Raw genomic sequence first — 20,071 nt, 5'->3', positions numbered from 1 at the left:
TCCTCGAGAAGCATCTGAGATGCCTCGGGTACCCAGCCCCTCCGCGACAGCTGTCGCCCAGCACCTTCCGACCTCCATCCTCTGTCTCCTCGGGCAGGAGCCGAGCCGCGGCCCAGGCCTCCCCGCAACAGGCCGCATGGAAGGGGGGAGAAGCCGGCTCGACGGGGAAGGCGGCCGACGCTGCTCTATGCAAGTGCTCGCGGTTCACGTCCCCAGAGAGAAGCCGCGTGCCTGGCACGGGCCCGGACAGAGGAGGGCACTGCGCCCGGGTCCCCACCCCGCTTCCAGCACAAGGGAAAACAGGACCAGCACGAGGGCTCCTCTACAGCATAGCCGTGAGCCGTGCCTGATTGCTGACAACTGTCAATACTCCAAAAATGACAACCCAGGGCAGCCTGAGAGGGCGCAGGCACGGAACGGTTGGACGCACAGTGGGGTCCTGGGCGGGGCCCCGACACGGCAAGGGCGGCCGTGGGAGGGCGAGTGGACCTGGGGACGTTCTCACGCGAGCGACCCAGGCTGGGACCCAGGCCCACGCGGTCACGTGGCACCGAGGCAAAGCATCCGAGCCCGCGCTGCCGCCGTCCTCCACAGCCAGCGCTGCCCGGAGTTAGAAGTCTGGTAAAAAATCTGCAGGTTTAGATCCTCAAAGACCACAGTTACTGAAATGATCAGTTTTAAACTATAAGGTAAACGATGAGTGAGTATTAGAAGATACGGACGCAGGATTACTGAACCGGCCCAGGAGAACGCCTGCGAATGAAATCACAACCGCGGCAGCAATGACCCTGAATGCTCTGGGGACGAGGGGAGCGAGCGGGTTGGGTCCGTCTGCTTGGTGTCCCGGGGCAGGGGGAGAGGGGACGGGACCCGGGCAGGAAGAGTCACAAGAAGCACCCGCCCGCCCGGGTCCATCGGCACAGCTGCAGAGCAGGGGACCGGGGCGGGGGGTGGGGGGACGGCCAAGGACAGGACAGGACGGGCGTAAAGCCCCAGAGACAAGGGCTGTCAGCCCAGGACAGTGAGCCGGTCAGTCAACACCGAGGGCGGGGCGGCCGGGGGCTCGTCTGACCCTTGATCTCAGCTCAGGTCAAGATCTCAGGGTCAAGAGTTCACCCCCACGCTGGGCTCTGGGCTGGGCGTGGCGTCTTCTTTAAAAGAAAAAAAAAAAGAATGAGGATAAAATCGTGACGTGGGGAAGCTGACACCCGCGTCCCGTCCCGGGAACATGTGGGGTGTGCAGAAGGCACAATGATCCCGGGCGGTGGTCTGAGCGGCGGGAAGCGAGAAGCAGGAGAGGCTGCGCGAACAGGGACCACGTGAAACAGGAATGGTGTCGAATCGGTGCATTTAAACGGAGAAACAAGGGGATCCCTGGGTGGCACAGCGGTTTGGCGCCTGCCTTTGGCCTAGGGCGCGATCCTGGAGACCCGGGATCGAATCCCACATCAGGCTCCTGGTGCATGGAGCCTGCTTCTCCCTCTGCCTGTGTCTCTGCGTCTCTCTCTCTCTCTCTCTGTGACTATCATAAATAAATAAAATTTTAAAAAAATAAATAAATAAACGGAGAAACAAGGAAAGTGGGCAGAGGGGCTGGTCAGGGGCTGCAGGCACCCGGGAGGGCCGGAGCGAATGGACACACAGGACTCGGGCCAGCACCGGTCCTTGGGGGCAAGCGGGTGGCTTCTCCGTATCCCACGTCCAACGGGCGTGCAGGGTTTGGTCTGCAGCCCCCCCCCCCCGGGTCTGGGTGGCCACGGGGCACTGGCCACGTCACGGGTGCATGTGAACACCTGCAAGGATCGCCGCCGGGAAGCAGCAGCGAGCCGTGTCTTCCCACTCGGCAGGGAACGGATGGCGCGGGGGCCTCCACGTGGGCGGAAGGGGGCCCGTGCGGCACAGACTCGGACATGGAAAGCGTCTGAGAAAAGCAAAGCAGCAGAGAACCAGGAGCAACCAGAGCAACTGTGAGGCCCAGAGTCTCCACCTAAGGGGCAGACCGTGGCCTGGCGGCGAAACAGCACGATGTCCAGCCTCGCGCTGTTCACGCAGGAAGCGTCTCAGAGCGGGGAGGCTGGAGGGCAGGACGCTGCGGGCACCCTGCACGATGCCTGTCAGCGGGCAGCCGGAGCTGCTGGTACAGGAGGCCGCCCGGGGGATAAAGGTTTCAATTCATCGAAAGGATAAGACGACTTGACGTCTGCACGTTCGGTAAAGCTGCTTGACGTGCGGGCGGTGACGCGGCCGGACCACGGGGTGGACAGTCGCGCCATGGCAGGACAGGCTGGCACATCTTTTCCAGGCATGCACAGAAGTCGGTGGAGACCCCAAGCGTGAGCGGCACCGCGGACGGGCCTGGGAGAACAGAGGTCTGTGCAGGTGGACCACGCTCTGGCCGCGGGGGCTGGGGGGGCCCAGCACATGATGCCACCGCACCCGCTGTTCTTAGCTCAGCGCCGCCCGTCAGAAGCTGGGACCAGATGAGAGCCGCGGCCTTGAGGTTGGAAACTTGAACGAGTGACCGATCGTGGGGCAGCGGGGTGACCGCGGAAACCAGGGATGCCCGGAGACAAAGAGCAATGAGAACGCCGCACACGGGCGGGCCCCGCGCAGCCTCCGATGCCCCCAGAACGAGGAGGTGCTCCGTGAGCAAGAGAGGAGAGCGGATCCGGAGAAAGACGTAAAGACAATACACGGAGAAGGAGCAGAAGCCAAGTTTGGAAAAGAGAAAGGACCCGCGGCTGGACGTGGAGTTTCTGAAACGGCTGCAACGGGCAAGGTCAGCAGGACGGCAAGGAAGCCACCAAGGCACAAACGGCCTGCGACGTCCGCGGTGGCTCACGGTGGCGCCCAGGGGGACACGGCCCAGGCCCGCCACCCCCCGCGGAGGTTTCGGGGAGTCGGTCATGGCTCATGTCACCCAAACGGTCACCGCTGGCCTGAGCCGAGCCTGGCTGGGAGCGCGAGTGGGGTGGGGGCGCGTGTGCAGACGGGGGTGTCAGACGGGCAGACCCGATGGGCGTGGACGAGCGGCCGTCAGGCTGAGTTGGTGCAGGGGTGCGGGGGGGGTGGGGGGGCCACCTCCTCCCTCCTGGCCTGGCCGAGCGAGTGTGTGCAGACTGGTGCAGCCCTCAAAGCCTGCAGGGCCGAGGAGAGGGGCCGGCCCAACTCTCCTGCATTAGGAAGGGGTTAAGAGACCTTGATAAAACTAGTGCTTCCTGCTTTTTGATGTGCTGAGCAGGAGAACATCTTCCTGTTGGGAGAGCAAACACCCGGGAAGCAGGAGCAGGCCTGAGCTGAGAACTAAGATCTTTATTGTTATTTTAAAATAAGTAGCTGGACTACTCGGAAAGCTCCAGGCCGGGTGGAACGCGATACTCAACTGCCTTTAAGCTCCAACCAAAAAAAGGAGGAAGACTGGCTGACGTGCAGAAAGGGTGCGTGAGGCGTGGACGCTTTAAGAATCTCGCTGGTGTTCGATTCTAGGAGAGTCCGGCGCGCTGCCGACCACCTGGCCGGGAGGGAGACACGCGCGGGCCCTCGGGTCTGCTTGTGACTTAGCTTAAAGCACGGCTGATGCCAGGACTTGGCCTCGGACCTCCCGACTGCCCCCAAATGCCGTGTTGTCAGCTCTGTCCACCCTGCGCCCGCAGGGCCAGGGGCCATGCACCCCATCCTGCTGCTGCTTTGACCCAAGACAAAGGGAACACCACCGACTGCAAATAGCTCGAGGACAGAGCCCTCCATCCCGCCCCTGGAGACCCGTCTACGCGGCATCATCCCGCCCTGTCTTGTTGGATGCACATTTAATCTGTGCCTCCGAGGGCCTGCTTGAACCCCCTTTGCATCTCCCAAACCGAGCCCTCCTCAAATGCCTTGTGGGCCCCGCCGTGGGCTGCTTGCCCCTGAGGGGGTCTAGGAGGGCAGCCTTGGGGTGAGCCTGCACCTGCTCTCGGGGACGTGCCTCCTGGAGGAACCCGAGCTGCGGCTCAAGCTTCCCGGCTGAGACAGTGCAGGGACGCAGCCCCACGGACGCGTCTATGGTGGGTGAGGGGCGTCAGCAGGGGCCGCCCTGCTCATGGGAACCGGCTGGTACCCTCAACACCTCTCCCTTTCCCGGGGCTTCTGGGCCTTCTGGTCTTGGCGTCTCCCGACGGGGGTTAGTGCAGCGAGTGGGAGGGGCGCCCTCCCCCGTGGCCTCCCCGGCACCCATCCTCGGGGCCACTCTGCTCTCCCAACCTTCTTGTGGACTGGACACCAGGACACCCCACAAGCGGCCCCTGCCATATGGGGTCAGGGGTCACTCAGGCTCCTAGCACTGCCCCCGCCATATGGGGTCCTGGTGTGGCCGGTCCTCCTGGGGTGTGTGTCCTCCACCCTCCGTCGGGGCCTCGTCACTTGGGCTGCCCTGAATCTTGGTGGGGACCGGCAGGAGGGTGGCCAGCACAGGGACAGCTGCACCCCACTGGACACCCAGGGAACCCGTCCTAGGGAGAGTGTCCTTGCACACTGTGGACCTGTAAACCCGGGACGGCATGGAGCAGAGCTCGTGGGCTGCCTCCGGGCATCCCCCGCGTGGGCTGCAGGCACCTGCTGCTGCAGGGCGGGCCAGGACCCAGGGTGCTCTGACCGCACCCCACCCCGGGCAGCAGCTGGCTTGCCGCAAGGACCCGCACGGAATGCCACAGCAACACGGGCAAGCTGTGCTGTGAGCGGCCGCGACCCGCCTCACGCTCCTTCGGGCGATCGGGACGTGGGTGTGTGACCCCATGTCCAGAGGCCTGTGGATGGATTTGAAATTGTAGGAAGAGCAGGTTTCCGAAAATCAAAGTGGAAGCTACGGTAAGTTTTGTGTCACGAACTTTAGCCGCTCGGTGAGCTGCGGAGCATACGTCGGGCGGCACCTCCCCTCCCTACACCCGTCCATCGTCCACCCACGGCCGGGCAGCTCTGCCCACTGGGAGCACAGCCGGGAGGAAGGGACCCCAGGCCGGTGTCATTCCGGAAAGGGACGCCCCCAGGACCGTCTCCCTTGAGCCCTCCACTCCCTCTCCCGGCCGGACCGCCTGAGCTCAGCCGTGCAAGCCAGCGGCTCCCTGACTTGGTCCCGCAGCCTCACTGGGGACAGGGCGCGGGGGCTCCAAGCCTGGGCATCAGCTGTGGGTTCGGAGCAGGGAACCGGGGCTCCGTGCCCCAGCCTGTGAGACCTGCAGTGACGCGGCCCCCAGAACTTACCTTAGAACTGCCCACCCACAGAGAAAGAAGCTGGATTAGAATATTCTCCACCTAACCCACGTGCAGGGGAGCACCTGCAGAACAGGCCCCTGAACCGCCTACAGAGAAAAGGGCTCCCGGCCTTGTCCCTCATCGGATGGCCTCCCTAGCGGGTAGCGGTCCTACTACGGGTGATGAGCACAGATGCAGCAGCCCACGGGCCTGGGGCCTGGGGCCTGGGGTCTGGGGTCTGGGCCCTGGGCCCGCGCACCAAGCAGCCCTGGGCCCCGGCTCCTCCTACCTCATTGCCCAGCAAAGCAGAAACACATGCTTCCGAGGCGTCGCAGATGGCCGTGAGGTCGTGGCCCCCCTCCAGGGCCAGAACGATCCGGCCGCCAGCCAAGCCCATCAGCTGCTTCGTCAGGTACCCGAAACCTGCAAGAGGAAACGGGAGATGCAAGCGGGGGCCGCGGGCGGGCGCGGGGCCGAGGCCTGGCCGCCGATCAAAGCGCCCAGAAACGCGTTACATCACATTACAGAGACCCAGGGGGCCGGCGCTCCGAAACACATAATAGAAGCCAGGTCTGATTGTAATAAATTCATTGAAGAATTTCAGTTTGGGATTCTTTTTGATCTGTTTGAGAGTAGGAATTACGGTTTTGATGCTTTGATTGTATAATGCCGCAAATCATCTCGTTTGGGGGAAGGAAGGGACCCGGGGAGGAGCCCCTCGGCTGCACGCTGGGACCACGGAGGGGGGAGCGGGGGGAGCGAGGGTGCGGCCCTGCAGCTGCGCCCTCACGGCCTGGGGACCAGAGGCCCTGGGGTTCTGGTCAGAGGTGTGCCGGGCACACGTGTGTGCGTGTCTGTTCGTGGGCACACACACCGCCGTGGGCCCCTCCTGGACTCTCACGCCCCGTGACCGGCGTGCCTGGCTTTCACCAACAATCGCAGCGCACCCCCTGCGCCATGTCCCCCCGACCCGCAGAAACCATCCTCGCCAGGACCGACCGACGTGGACTAGAGCCGCCCCGATCAGCGGCCCCGTCGCAGCCGCAGCAGCACCCAGAGCCCAGGGCTGGAGGCGCGTCCTGGCAGCTGCAGGCCCGTGAGGCCCAAACCTCCCGAAGGCAGCAGTGACGCGGCTGCGGCTCCAATGGAAACCGTGACGGGGCCCCCGAGGCCGCCGCGACGCCCGGACTGCGCCGTTCACAGCGGGAAGGGGGCGGCAGCGCGGAGTCCAGCAAGTCGGGTGCCGCCTTCTCCCTCAGCATCTGCGCACTCTGCCTCCGTCACGTTTCACTAATTCTCACAATATTTCAAACTTGCTCGTTATTATCACTACGTTAGGGTGATCAGTGATCACAAGTCCCCTCAAACTCACGATGGGTCGCACATCTCCGCAACAGCGTGACCTTTGATTATGCTGCGGACATTGGTTTGCAGACGTGATGCAACCCCACACCTGGCAGACCTCGATGTCCTGCAAATGCAACTGTTACCTGCGCTGGGAAACCCCTGATTCTCCGGCTTTGCCGTGTTGCGGCATCTGCTTTACGGGGGAGCTGGGCCTGAACCCCGGCCGAGCTGAGGCGGTAAACGAGGGGGCTCGAGCCTGCACAGCACAGTCTGGCCGCACGTGGGGGCTGCTGGGCACAGGGCTCCCTCCGGACCCCGCACCCAGGTCAGGAGGGCTCTGAGGTCAGTGCGGGAGCACGGCCACCCCGAGAGCGCCCCTGCGTGTCCTGGCCCACGCCGTGCGGTCCTGCTGTGCGCCCTGTGTGCTCTGGGGCAGCCGGCACCCGTCGTGTTTTTGCTAAGACGCGAGGAGGAGGGTTTCCTCCTGTTGAAGGGGAGGCTCGGCACACAGAGGGCGCCTGATCCTAACAACAGCAGAATCCAGACCGTGTTCCCGCGCCATCTGCAGACCCGACTTACATTTGGCGGAGAGGTTGTAGCCGCCGAGGGGTGTGGGGTGGCCCTCCACAGCGTCGAAGCCTGATGACACGAGCACCACGTCTGGGGCAAACTCGTTCGCGATGGGCATGACCACGGTCCTGCAGAGGGAGGAGGAGGGGACACCGGGTCAGCGGAGGTCACGGCCACGGAAGAGGCCGACGGCTCCTGACAGAGCCTGCCCCGTCTGCCCTCGAGGCCAGCGGCACCTGAGGGCCCACACTCAGGAGACCCGCCCAGCGTGCTCACGGCTCGATTTGCTGATACCTCAAATGTCCAGACCAAGGACCCCAACACCGAGGCCCAGTGCGGCCACGGCACGGCGGGTCTTGAGCCTCTGTGATATGTTGGAGGCGACCTGTAACCCCCACGCACCAGCTGCCCGGGCTGCGGAAGATGCTCCCCACCCCTCACCCCTGCGCCCTGCCCGGCCTGTCTCGCCCCTGTAGGGGGGCGGCTCTGCTCACCCCTACGCTCGTGTCACATTTCTTCAAGACAGGCATAGCCACCTCCCGGCCCAGCAGCAGGGACCCCGAGCCCCCGGGCAGCCCTGGCCCGCAGGGGGCCCCCAGTGCCCTCTTCCCACCCCACCCACGCCCGGGGCCATAGACGCCCGGATGAGCCACCTGCACGCCCTTGCTGGGTTCATCTGACACCTGGGGTCCTTCAAGGGACAGCTGACGATCAAATTTAAGAGCACGGACAGGTTAAAAGTACAGATGCCATGGAGAAGTTCAGTGGTTTAGGGATATCAGGGAAATAAGGAAAACCGTTCACTTGAAAAGAGGGAGAAACGCTTAGGAGGAAGCAGCCGCCCGCGAGCACACGGTCTCACTGTACCAGCGTCCCACGAACACGAACACGCGCTCTGAGCCAGAACCGGGCGCGCAGTGAGAGGCTGGACGATGCCATGTGTCACTTAAACTTGCTTTATTGGATTCTGAGTCCCTCCCCGCAGGCTTCCCGTGTCCCTGGTCCCCCTGGGCGCGGTGGGCTCACCGCAGGTGCCGGCCCCCATCACCCACACCCCTGCACCTCGGTGGGACGCAGCACCGGCTCACGGCCATGGGGAGTCTGGGTCTCCCCGGCTGCCGCAGGCTGGACCGAGTGTCTACGGCTCCAGAGGGCGGCCTCCCGCTCCCGGGCCTCCACCGGCGCGCAGGCCCTGCTGCTCATCAATGACGGTCACGTCGGGCGCACGGCGGCCCAGAGGCCCCCTCTGTGAGTGGCCCCGCGCACCCGGCCCCGCTGCCGGTCCCTTCCCACCCAGGTCGGTGGGGCCCCTGGGGCCACAGGGCCGCAGGCTGGCGTGAGAGCCTCCTGAGGCTCCCGCGCCTCGTGTTACAAAGTAAAACTCGTCATGACATTTGACCTTGAAGTCCGCCGGGCCAACTCCATAAAGCACCAACTGGGACCAAGAGAATGTTCCGCTCAGGAAGAGTCTGGACGGTGATCCTCTTGAGAAATCCCTCTGGTTCCAGAGGGGCCAGTGACGGAGACTCCAGAGGACGACACACAAGGTTGGGACCTCGCCGCCTGTCCCTGCAGGTGGCATGGGGCACCCACGGCCCGATGCCCGAGGACCCGGGGCGAGCCCTCAGAGAACGTCCATGACGCGGGAGCGGCCTCCGCTTCCCTCTGACCACTCCGGGCACCAAGACCTCCGAAGCACAGACAGGCCACAAGCTCACACCCGGGCACGGGCCGGGGCTCGGCTCCTCTGAACCGCTGGCGGCTTCCCTCCCAGGCGGTGCCCACTGCACGCGGCTGCCCCTGCGCTGCCTCTGCCACAGGCCGTGCAGGCGGCCTCAGAGGAGCCAGGTCTGCGTCCTGGGGACCTGGGGACCATCCGTCAGGGGCTGCAGGGACCCCACCTGGGACCCCCGACCGGGCGCCAGCAGACTTCCCCGCCAGCGTCGCCTTCGGGTCCCGGGGCCCACTGTGCGAGAGCGGCCACACCCACCCCTGAACACGTGTGCGAGGTGTGTCCCACTAAAGCAGGAGGCGGGATGTTGGGCTCACTCTGACCCCGGTCGGGACGACTCCGCTTACGATCCTCAGCGCGGGGCACCTGCCCGCCCCCGTGGCCACGAGGACGCTGCAGCAGAAGCTCTCCGATTCTGAAAACGCAAAGCGCAAACCAGAGGCTTCTCAGCAGACTGTGTGCTTCAGAGCAGGTGCCGGGGCCCGGGCTACCTGACCCGCCGCGGCGGCCGGAGGCGACAAGTCCTGGGTGTGGGCGGGCAGGACGGGGCAGTGCCTTCAGCCCGGGCCACGTCCCCCACCTTCACCTCGTGGCCAGGGACGCCGGCTGCCTCCCCGCGGGTTTCCCTGGGTGGCTCCCGACGGCCCGCGGGCTGTGGCGGTTCCAGAGAGACGGTTTTTAAATTATTCTAATGAAGTTCCTGTTGCATAAACTTTGTCTTTAGGCAGAAGAAGTTTGAGCCACGTGTTCGGTATAGATGTTACGGCCAAGCCTGTCTTCAGGGAAAACCACAGACACTCCGTGTCGACAGCGGCTCATTCGCAAAGCGCTTTGGGGGCCGTTTTGAACCAAGTGCGTACGGTGGGCCCAGTTCTCTGCCTTGAAGCACTGCTGAGCTGCTTCGTGTCTCACCCCCGCCCCCCCCCCCCCCGACAAAATAAAAAACAAAGGACAGCGCTGTTGGGATCATCATCGCCCCTAGAGAGTCGCTGGCATCTGCACCGGCCGCGTGGCATCGCTGCGAAGCCGATCAAAGCAAATCGTGAACCCTGTCGGTGTGCGTGTGCGAGCGGGGCCCGGCCCAGCAGCCGCGCACGAGCGTGGGCCACCGGCTAGGGGCACGCACGCTCGTTCTATCCTGGTCCAGGGGCCCCCGGGGCCGAGGGGGTCTGCAACGCCGCTGAGACATCGCCTCCCCTCGACGGACTCTGCTTCCTGACCTACGAGGAGGGGGTGCACGTCCGCCCACATCTTCACCCCAGCCGGGACCCCCACAGGTCCCTTCACAGACGCCGCGAAGAAAACGGGCATCTGGCCTCGCGTTTTAGTTCTAGAATGAAATTTTAACCAACGACTTGTTGTCTGATGACCGATGGAAGCGTTTACTGCAGACCCTCTCTCCGACCATCACCTTAGGGTGAGTTTCTGTGGGGCCGCCCTTGACCTGCTGCAGGGCAGCGTGAGGGCCGAGGGGTGGGCAGGGGGCTTCCCGAGGCTGCGACCACCCACTGTCCGCTTGGAGGCAGGGCGGGCTCATCTCCCACACGGAAGGCCCCAAACCCATGCTCATCGCAGGCCTCAGGCCGTGGCACGGTCTGTGCCCACCCACGCCCAGGGATGCTCGGGAGCTTGGGGGCAGCCAGGGCGTCCGAGTGCCCCAGAAGCACGGTCCACGCCGCCCGCCTGCAACATCTCCTTTCACGAGGTGCCCGGGCCGTCTGCCCTGTCGCGGTCGCGTACTGTCGGTTAGGCTTGCGGTGACGCGTCTGCAGCCAGAGGGCTCGGGAGGCGGAGCTGCTGGATGGACGGTCGCCGTTTCCGGACAGACAGCCTGGTGCCCCCGGAGGCTGGGGACTTGGTTTCAAACACCTCGGCTCTGGTGAGCGCCAACCCCTCCTGTCCGCTGTGCACACCCTCACTCGAGGGCAGGAGAGGCTGGTGCCCCGGCCCTGCCATCTGCACCCGCTGCACCCCTGCGCGGGGTGGGCCCGGCCTGAGCGCTCCGTCGGTTGGAAGAGGCTGGTCCCAGCCCACCAAGCATCCCGTCGCTGCTGAGTCGGCGTCGGAACACAGCGAGAGCTGGGAAGCAACACCGTGCTCCGGCTGCCCTGCCTGCGCCGCCCGCTGCCCCGTCCTGCTCCGTCCGCCCCACAGGCCAGGCCCTCGACCGTCAGTCCGTCTCCTCGATGCCCCTGCCCTGCACGCCAGCGGCCCCCAGCCTCGCATGCTTCCTGGCTCTCCGTGCTCTGCTTACCCAGACCTTGCCCTGGTGAGGTGAGGACACCCCTCCTCGGTGGCAGGGGCCAGGGCGCCTTTTGGCGACCCCCGCCCCTCCCTGCTGCTCCTGTCTGGCTGTCCCTCGCAGGAGGTGGGCACCTGGCACTGCTGGATGGGCGCACCCCTGCGTCCAGGGCCCCACCCACGTGGTGCCCCCTCCCCACTGTCACCGTGGGCCCCACCGGGCTTGGGATCACCGCAGCTGCCCTGCCCCCACGTGCCCCCACCTCTGTCCTGTCACCGTCCTCAGGCCTGTCTAGGGCCTGGCACTCTTGGCCGCCAGCTCACCCATCTCGCAGCGCCCCCCGCCCCTCTGCAGCACCAGGAGCACACGGCAGGGGCAGCGCAGCCTCCCCAGGGTGGCCCTCAGACCCCGGCTGGATAGAGGAGCAGGTCTGCACTCGGCCCAGCGCCGTGGCCCAGGCCTCTCCCAGCTGCTCCCCTCTTGTGCTTGGTCTCTGCCTCGGTGTCCCCATGCTCTCGCCTGGGTCCCTGCCCCACTCTTGGCAGGACTCAACTTGCCCTGGGCGCTCAACCCGAGCAACAAGTGTTTACGAGACGGCCCCTCCTGACCTGCGTCCCCTCAAGGCTCCCACCAGACAGCCGTCGAACATCCAGACCTGCCACGTAGGTCACCTGGGCACAGCCCCTGACAGGCTCCTCCACGACAGGCCACAGTCCTGGTCCCCAGAGGCGGCCCCGCACGCCGGCGGGTTGGCGTCTGCGGGTCCGTGTCCCTCCAGGACTCGGCCAGGAAGCTGCTGCCCCTCCGTGGGCAGGTGCCCGAGCACCGCGTCCTGCTGCCGTCCTGCGGGAGGGCTGGCAAACCCGAGCTTCCGCACTCCACGGCGGCCCCACTGTGGGACGTCCCCGCTAAGACGTCCGCCTAGGGGAAGGGGGCTGCCCCTCGAGAGACGGCACTGCCGTCCGTAAGAAAGGTCCCGGGGTTTGTATCAAGCGTCTTCGCGACAGCGAGTCCCGGACGGAGGCAGAGGCTCTCGCCCGACACGGCGCTGTGGGCACGGAGGGCGCCGCCGAGCTGCACACGCCACGTGGCTGCGACAGGAGGACTTCTGGGCGTTTCACCACGACAATGAAAACCTAAGAATTTTGTTAAAAAAAAGAAAAAAAAAAGCAAAGAAAGACCCCGCAGAAGTCCTTACGGAAGGAACAGCAGTTCAAAGAGCGTCGATCTTCACGTCACGCTCGAAAGGCTGGGGGACGTGAAATGCATCTGCCCAGTCGCTCAATTTAAAGGCAAATCTCAATTCATTAAAAGATTAAAGTTACCACTTCAAAATACCCAGTTTCTCTGACATCTCTGATAAACTTCCCCAAATCACATTTAAACCGAGGTTACGGTTTCGACGCACACGTAATCCCGGGCTCATTTCCTGCCTGCACGGCGACCCGCGGGCCCCAGACGGCAGGCGGCGCGGGCAGCAGCGCATCGCGGTGTCCGTCCGCCCAGGGCCTCGCCTCCGCGCGGCAGACTTCAAAGCCCGTCTGGCGGCGCGCTGGTTTGAATTAGGGTCGCCGTGTCTCCGCAGCCCGAGCCCGGGGAGAAAGTGCCGCTGCTTCTGGATCTCATTAGGGGCACCTTTCTTATCTCTTCTTCATCTCAGGCTTGATCTCCTCAAATGCAACGTGGCAGGCAACGGGCCTGGGGAACAAGGTGCTGCCCCCGAGGCGCACACTGTCCCGGGGGCCCCCCGGCAAGGGGGGAGAAGCGCAGAAGGAAGGGGAAAGCGGATCCTGACCCTTCTTCCCTCACCGATCGATGCCCAGGGAGCCATAAATTGTAAACTTCAAAGCACTATTTTACATTAAAATCAATAAAAAAAAAAAAAATAAAAAGCAACCCAACCCTGAAACAATTTTCCCTTTCAAAGGAGCTATTTAAGCTTTGCAAAGTTCATTTGATAAGGTATCGTCGTGTATACACTTGGCAGAGGATGAAAACAGAACGTCAACAGCAACTCAGAGGAAGGGTTCATCTTAAAGGCTGGCCCGGGGCGGGGACCAGGGGCCGGGGGACTAGGGTGGGCGGGGAGGGCAGGGGGGCTGGGGGCCAGGGAGGGGCGGGGGACTGGCCTGGGGACCAGGGGCGGGGGACCAGGGAGGGGGCCAGGGGTCAGGGGACTAGGGTGGGTGGGGAGGGCAGGGGCCTGGGGGGCAGGGAGGGGCGGAGGACTGGGCTGGGGATCAGGGGCAGGGGGTTGGGGACTGGGCTGGGGACCAGGGGCAAGGGGCTGGGGACTGGGCTGGGGACCAGGGGCAAGGGGCTGGGGACCAGTGTGGGGTCCCAGGGGACCAAGGGGCAGTCCCCAGGGCTGGAGTCTGACCCCCGCGTGCTGGGCATCTCCGTCCCAGAACCAGCACACCTGGGGGACGTGGTCCCGTGGAAGCCTGGCTGCAGCGTCCCCCACCGCCCCTGCCCCCCGCCCACCAGTCCAGCACGGGCCACCCTCTGCCCAGCCAGAACTGGCCACGGCGCACCCAGTTCCTCATCCCAGCAGGGCTTCCTCCTCTCACGGCAGCCGCCCAGACATTTTATTTTCCACGCAGCCCCCTAGGGCGGCCGGTTCTTAGGCGGTGGGAGGCTAATGTGGTGCTGGCCGCGGGGTGCTCCACGGACCGCACCGAGGACCCCGCTGCTGGGGCTGCACGGTTCGGATTTCGAGAAGCTGAGAGTCGACCGTGTACACCAGCAAACCTGCAGATATTGTGTCTGCTTGGGGGCGTCCCTCTCCCTTAAATGAGGCAGGCAGCTGTTGGGGTTACCTCACATCTGATCAGGAGCAGGAAGACACATCGAAATTAAACCCATGAGATCAGATGGGATCTGATTTGGGGGAAAGGTGCGCAGAGAAATCCCGTAGGGAGGTGATGGGCTCCAACTCGTACAGACCAGCCCACTGCTCGAGAGGCTGGCCCTGCCCCGACGTAATCAAATCTGGGCCGTAATTTCTACGAACCACCGAGCAGCTGGGGGAGGGAACTCCCGTCCACAGAGCCACACGTGCCGCCAGACCCAACGGCCGCTCTGAGTGTGGAGACGGGCAAGGAGACGCTGTGAGGGGTCCCGTGGGGTCCCGTGGCCCATGCAGGGTGCCCACGGCGTGGGCGGCGGCGTCTACAGCAGAACACTTACAGACGAGTCCGCGTAAGGAGTCGCACCCACGGGAGACGCGCACAGACACAGCTGCACGCCTCCACGCACGCCTCCACGTGCACACGGCACAGGGTTCCAGGCCTCCTCGCACGCAGCCACACGCACACATACCTGCAGACACGTGCACGCACACACTCACATATGTCCGCGGAGACACACGCATCACACACACACACACCTGCACACATGTGCTTCGTGTTTAGATCAAGCAGGGATAACAGCACAGAGGTCAAGGCAGGGGCAGAGAGGAAAATTCACTGGAAACCTCACGGCTCTGATTCCTACTGTTCGGACGCGGTTTTCTAACAACGACCAAGAGTCCGTCAGGCTCTGCCGCCGAACACGCTTCTCCCCAGGGCCCGCGTTCTGGTGAGACGGCGGGAGGCGGCGGGAGGCGGCGGGAGGCGGCGGGAGGCGGCGGAGCCCCCATTTAAAACGAGGCAGGAAGCCCGCGCTGCGACCGTCCCCGTGGGGTCACGGGAATTACTTCAGTCTGGCCCAGATCAAGGTCAAAACCACCATTTGATGACAAAGGCAAACAGCGCTTACGGGAAATCACGCAACAGAGCTGCGCAAACGGGCGGACGCGGGGCAGGGCCTCAGGACCGCAGCCGTCAGGGAGGAAGGTGGTCGCTGTCGCCCGGCCTCTCAGAGAGGGTTTGTGGGGCGACAGGAGGCAGCCGGTGTTCAGAACCGAGCGGCCGCTCTCCGCGAACACCCCGTTTCTGAGCCCAGCCCGGAGCTGCTCTCCACGGCCTCAGCCGCTCTTACCATCAAGCCCCCAGGGCGTTCCTGGTTCTCCTGAAGCCCAAGACGCCAGCTGCCAGCATGAGGTGAGGAGACAGCGCCGGAGACCCCCACCCCCAGCCCGAAGAACCAATGCGGGGGGCGGGGGGGTGAGCACAGGAGCCCAGGGCCCCGGGTCTTCAAATCTCAGCTGCGCAAACGCGCGTCTCTACGAGGTGCCGTGAGGGAGGCCGGAGGGGCCACCCCAGATGCGCCTGGGTGTGTGCGGGAAGGAGGAGCCAGGCCAAGGAACATCACCAAACTAGCAAGAGCAGGGGAAGTGGGAGTGGAGCTGCCCACAGCGGTCCGTATGCCCCCGGGGCACAGGAAGCCAGGACTCTCACCTGAAGGCCGCCAAGTACTCTGCGTCTCCCATGGGGGGGTCAAGGCCACCAGTGAAAGCCATGTTGACGTTGAAGCCCACACCTGGCCCTGTGCCCACCTGTGAAGAGAGACACTCCTATCAGAGGCCCTCACCTGGAGACTGATGGGACCACCTGACCCCGGTGGCTCCCGGACCCTCACCCGGAGACCGATGGGAGCACCTGACCCCGGTGGCTCCCGGGCCCTCACCCGGAGACCGATGGGAGCACCTGACCCCGGTGGCACAAGGTGGGAGTCCAGTTCGGTGCCTGCAGCAGAGCCCGAGTGCTATGCTCTCCAGCACGTGCCCCCATCGCCCCTCACTTGCCGACACTCACAGCGGAGCGCTGTCACAGAACGCGGGGGCTCACGGCCACTCGTGGGGTGGCCGCAGGAGCAGCCCAGCGGTGTGTGCAGACGGGCAGCTCTGCACTGCAGACACCAAGAGCGGGCAGCCAGAGAGGTCTGTGACTGTCCTGCCCCACCTCCTTCCAAGAAACAAGACCCAGAGGCTGATGGACCTTTTCCCCTGGGTGTTGGGGCCCTTTGTTCCGAGTGAGGGCCGGCTCTGCTGGGGGACCGGGTGTCACGAAGGAGGCTCTGAGCCGCCAATCCCTGTCCCATGTGTCATGACAGGTGACAGGACAGCACAAGCGCCCAAGGGACCGACCACGGGAGTGGCCTGGAGGGGTTTCAATCGTGCAAAGCAGGCCTGCAGGAGGGGGCACCCCGGGCGTCCTCACAGGCTGCCTGGATTAGAACCAGAAATCAAGTCCGTTTTTTTTGTTTGAACTTCAGAGAAAAGAAAGTCCGTGTGTCACACGTGACAGGATACGGCCTGATGACGGCCTGGAATCATCCGGGCCGAAGGGGAGCATGAAGCCCTTAGGGTGTGCAGCGGCTGTGCACCCCCGCGCTCTGCCCCAGAGCAGCCCCGCTCACCTCGTCCGGTGCCCCGCTGCCCGGGAAGAAGTTCCCGTCGTCGTAGCGGTGAAGGGAGATGTACAGGACGTTCGGGTCGTTGTAGAAGGCCTGCTGGGTCCCATTTCCGTGGTGCACGTCCTGGGAGAGCAGGGACAGCCGGGTCAGCACCGGCAGCCCCTTGGGGCTCCCCGCCTAGCCATGTGCCCCCAGCAGGGCCAGGGGAGGGCAGGGCCGAGGGGGCAGAGAGAAGGGGCCCGGGTGCGTCCCAGGCGGCTTCCTCGCCATCGGCCCCACGGCCACAGCCGCTCCTGGCAGAGGAAGGGGCTGGCGTTTGAGCCCTACCCCGAGGCCACGACCGCTCCACACAAAACCATCTGACCACCTTCCTGCCCCTGCCACGTCTGTGAGAAGCGAGCCGGCCACAGCTGCCCGTTGTCGAGCACACGGGAGGTGCCAGCTCTGCGCCCGACCCTGCAGTGTGGCGGGAGGCCGTCGCTCGGGCTGGGGCGACAGGTGCGCACACGGCACGGGGTTCCAGGCCCCAGGCTCCAACGACAAACTGCTCATCCTAATGACCGTGCCCACATGTTAAAGGCCCCACAGTGGGGCTTCCACGAGGCGCGAGGCCACGCACGGCCCGGGCCGGGGCAGGAGCGGGCCCCCAGGACAGGCAGCCCCCCTCACACAGCGGGCGCACGGGGGCTGCGTGCAAGGTAGCGATCTTCACACCCTGGGAACTGCTCGGTACCTGGGTCATTTGTAAAAGTCATCTACGCTCATTGGAGACGTGGCAGGCCAGCTGTAAACAAGGAGGTGCAAGGACAGACACCCGATCCCACCAGCCAGGAAGCCTCCACGGCTGGGAGACACATCCCGCGACTCTGGGGACGCGTGTTCTCCGTGACCGAGGCAGCCCTGCATGCGCCTGTGCTGTTTAGTGGGGCGCGGGGAGCACGGGGTAAGTGGCCCTGTGACCGTCGACTCTCTCTGGGCGCTCTGGCCGCCCCTGGGGGGGAGGACTCAGGGGCTGTGAGTCACGTGGCCATGAACTGAGCCACGCGGGACACCTCGACAGCACGGCTAGGTGCTCCCTCGGGAGGAGCTGAGGCCCGGCTCCTGGGGACGGCGGCAGGGGCGCGCTGCGGGCCGACCCTGGGCGGTTTTCCCTGGTGCCCCCAGGCCTCAGCCGTCAGGCCCCGGGACCGGCGCGCAGCACGGGGAGCCTACTGGGTGGCTGGGCTGTGTCTGCGGGTTCCCTTCCCAAATGGAGAAGGGCCCCGCGGTACACACGGAACCCTCCCGGGGCATCTGCTCCTCCTTCCCGTGGAGCAGTTATTGAATAAATCATCAGCACCAAGTGGAAAAGGGAGGAAGAAGCTGCGCGACTGGCTTTGGAGTTCAGACCCCATACGTAGCATTTCTGAACCTGAGGTCACCCTCTTGGGGCCGTGAGAAGCGACCCGCCGTGGGAGCGCGGGAGGGAGGCTCCGCCGGCACGGGGCGTCGCGGGCCCAAGCGGGAAGGCGTTTCGCCAGGGGGGCCTGAGACAGGCGGCGCCACGTGGGCTGTGGGGGAGCCGCCCACGCCCGCCGGTGGACGCGGGAGGTCGAGGCCGCCCCCCAACCCGCCTCTGACGAGGTCTGAGGACCCTCCTCCGACTGCCGCCCTGAACCACACTTCTGGACGTTTCAGGGACCCGGCTGACGGCAGCTTGTGACAGGTGTGAGCTTGTATCTTCTGGTTTGAGGTAGTTTCCAGAAAGGTCGGGTGCCCGAATCCAACGTCAGTGGAGGTGTTGTGCCCGCCCTGCTCTGCGCACGGGATGCAGCCCGCTCGGGGCGCACGTGGGCCCCCAGCCCCCTCGGGGACGGCCCCACTTACCCAGTCCACTATGAGGGTCTTGCTCACGTCCAGCCGCTGCTGGAGAAGCTTGGCTGCGATGGCCACAGAATTAAAGTAGCAGAAGCCCCTGCAGTGAGAGGAGAGAGGGGAAAACACGGTTCCCACCGGTCCTCACACGGAAGCGCCTGCAGCCCCGTGGGGTTCGGGGTGGAGAATGCACGGCTCCCTCGACCGACGCCACCGACCCACAGACAGGCCCCCCACGGACGCCGCCGTGCCCCGAGGCGAGAAATCCGTTCCCGGAGCGCCCGGCAGCTGCACACTGCCCAGCCTCCCGGGGCCGTGCTCCCTGCGCACGAGGTCGCCTGTGTGAGCCGCTACTGCTCATCTGTCCACGCTCAGACGTGTGACACTGATGCACACTCGCCCCCCAGTCTCCTTCAAGAGGCGCAGAAGCCCGCTAACAACGTGATTCACGTGTAACCAAAAATCCTCTAACTGACGTCCCCTTTGCCTGAATCACCACAAAAACAGGGAAATTTGGGCGGCTTTGTGTCGGGAATGCGGGCGAGCAACCTGCAAGCCCCCCGACGGCAGGAGGCACCGGCTGGGGAGCCGGCACCCGGAGCGGCAAGCGCACACGCGTCCAAACGCCCCCAACAGCGCCTCTGTGCTCCATCGTGGCCCGTTTGGGTTCACGCCCCAGGACAGCCAACGGCTTAGGTTCAAAGTGGAAAAGTGCCTTCAGGGGAAGGAACCACGCGGGATCCTGCTCCTGACAGCATGGAGGGCTGTGGGTCATGGTGTCCCCGAGCCCGGCGGTTTCTGGGGAACGGGGCCACCGTCTAACTGAGGCTGCTGTCGGGAGCTTGCAGCCACTGCCCCCTCCCCGGGCACAAAGTCCCTGTCTCACGCCGCGGTCTGACGCCCTCACGCCGGGCTTTAGAGGACAGAGGGCTCCTGCTCGCCTCTGAGCCACAGCCCAGGCTCCCTCGGGAGCGCAGGCTCAGCCTGTGGTTCCCCGGCCTGGTCCTAGCTGCTCCTGCACAGGCTCTGCTGTCGCCTTCCTGCACTTCCTGGCTTCCCAGCCGTGCTCCATCCTCACGGTCCTTGGGACAGCCCAGATGTCACCTCTCCTACCTCTACCAGCAGCATCAATGGCCCTTCCTGTCCCCAGAGCTCGGGACACCTGCTCTCCCACGGTGCCCGTCCTGCTGCCTGACTGGTTTCCCAGGTCCCACGAGAAGACACGTCTAGAGGCACCGGGGCAGCTCAGAGGTTGAGCACCTGCCTTTGGCCCAGGGCGTGACCCCGAGGTCCTGGGATTGAGTCCTCCTGCCTCTGTCTCTGCCTCTCTCTCTGTGTCTCTCATAAATAAATACATAAAATTAAAAAAAAAAAAGAGAGAGAAGGCACGTGTAACCCACCCCCAGGCACCCAGGCCCACAGTCATTCCCTGGCAATCTGCGAGCCACACTTGCTAGCTCGGCCAGCTCCTCGGATGTGTGCATGGTCAGGGGTACCCAAAGCCCCAAACGGGGTCCAGACGGCTGGTCCCTGGGGTCACAACCTTGAGATGTCGGCCTCATCTGTACCAAACCATAAGCAGGTCAGCTGAAGGGCCGCACGTGAGGTGACCTGAGGCATTTGGTCAGAATGTTCTAGAACAGTGAAGTGCCCCATGAACTCCGTCTGGTGCAACGTAAGTCCCCACCCAACTGCTTACAGCAGAGCGAGGGACGAGAACCTCTGGACTGACGTCTGCGGGTTCCTTTCCCTCGGCCCACGGTTCCATCCGTCACCTGGCCGCAGCCCGTCCGCAAGGTCAC

General features: G+C 64.6%; 1 protein-coding gene across 10 annotated transcripts in view; it reads right to left on the bottom strand.

Moving 5' to 3' along the window:
* Positions 1 to 20,071, bottom strand: part of HDAC4 (histone deacetylase 4) — a 263,985-nt gene that overhangs the window by 3,170 nt on the left and 240,744 nt on the right. For all 10 annotated transcript variants that reach the window (XM_072719004.1, XM_072719003.1, XM_072719005.1 and 7 more), the window contains 5 exons: positions 18,282 to 18,369; positions 16,419 to 16,538; positions 15,458 to 15,555; positions 7,153 to 7,271; positions 5,516 to 5,649 (listed from right to left, as the gene is read on the bottom strand). In XM_072719004.1, coding sequence (XP_072575105.1) covers positions 5,516 to 5,649; positions 7,153 to 7,271; positions 15,458 to 15,555; positions 16,419 to 16,538; positions 18,282 to 18,369 — 559 coding nt within the window. The remainder of the gene's footprint in view (positions 1 to 5,515; positions 5,650 to 7,152; positions 7,272 to 15,457; positions 15,556 to 16,418; positions 16,539 to 18,281; positions 18,370 to 20,071) is intronic.

Source organism: Vulpes vulpes, chromosome 9 (genome assembly GCF_048418805.1).
Source record: "Vulpes vulpes isolate BD-2025 chromosome 9, VulVul3, whole genome shotgun sequence".
NCBI lineage: Eukaryota > Metazoa > Chordata > Mammalia > Carnivora > Canidae > Vulpes > Vulpes vulpes.
Note: the sequence above shows the minus strand (reverse complement) of the source record. Positions and strands in the feature narration are given on the sequence as shown.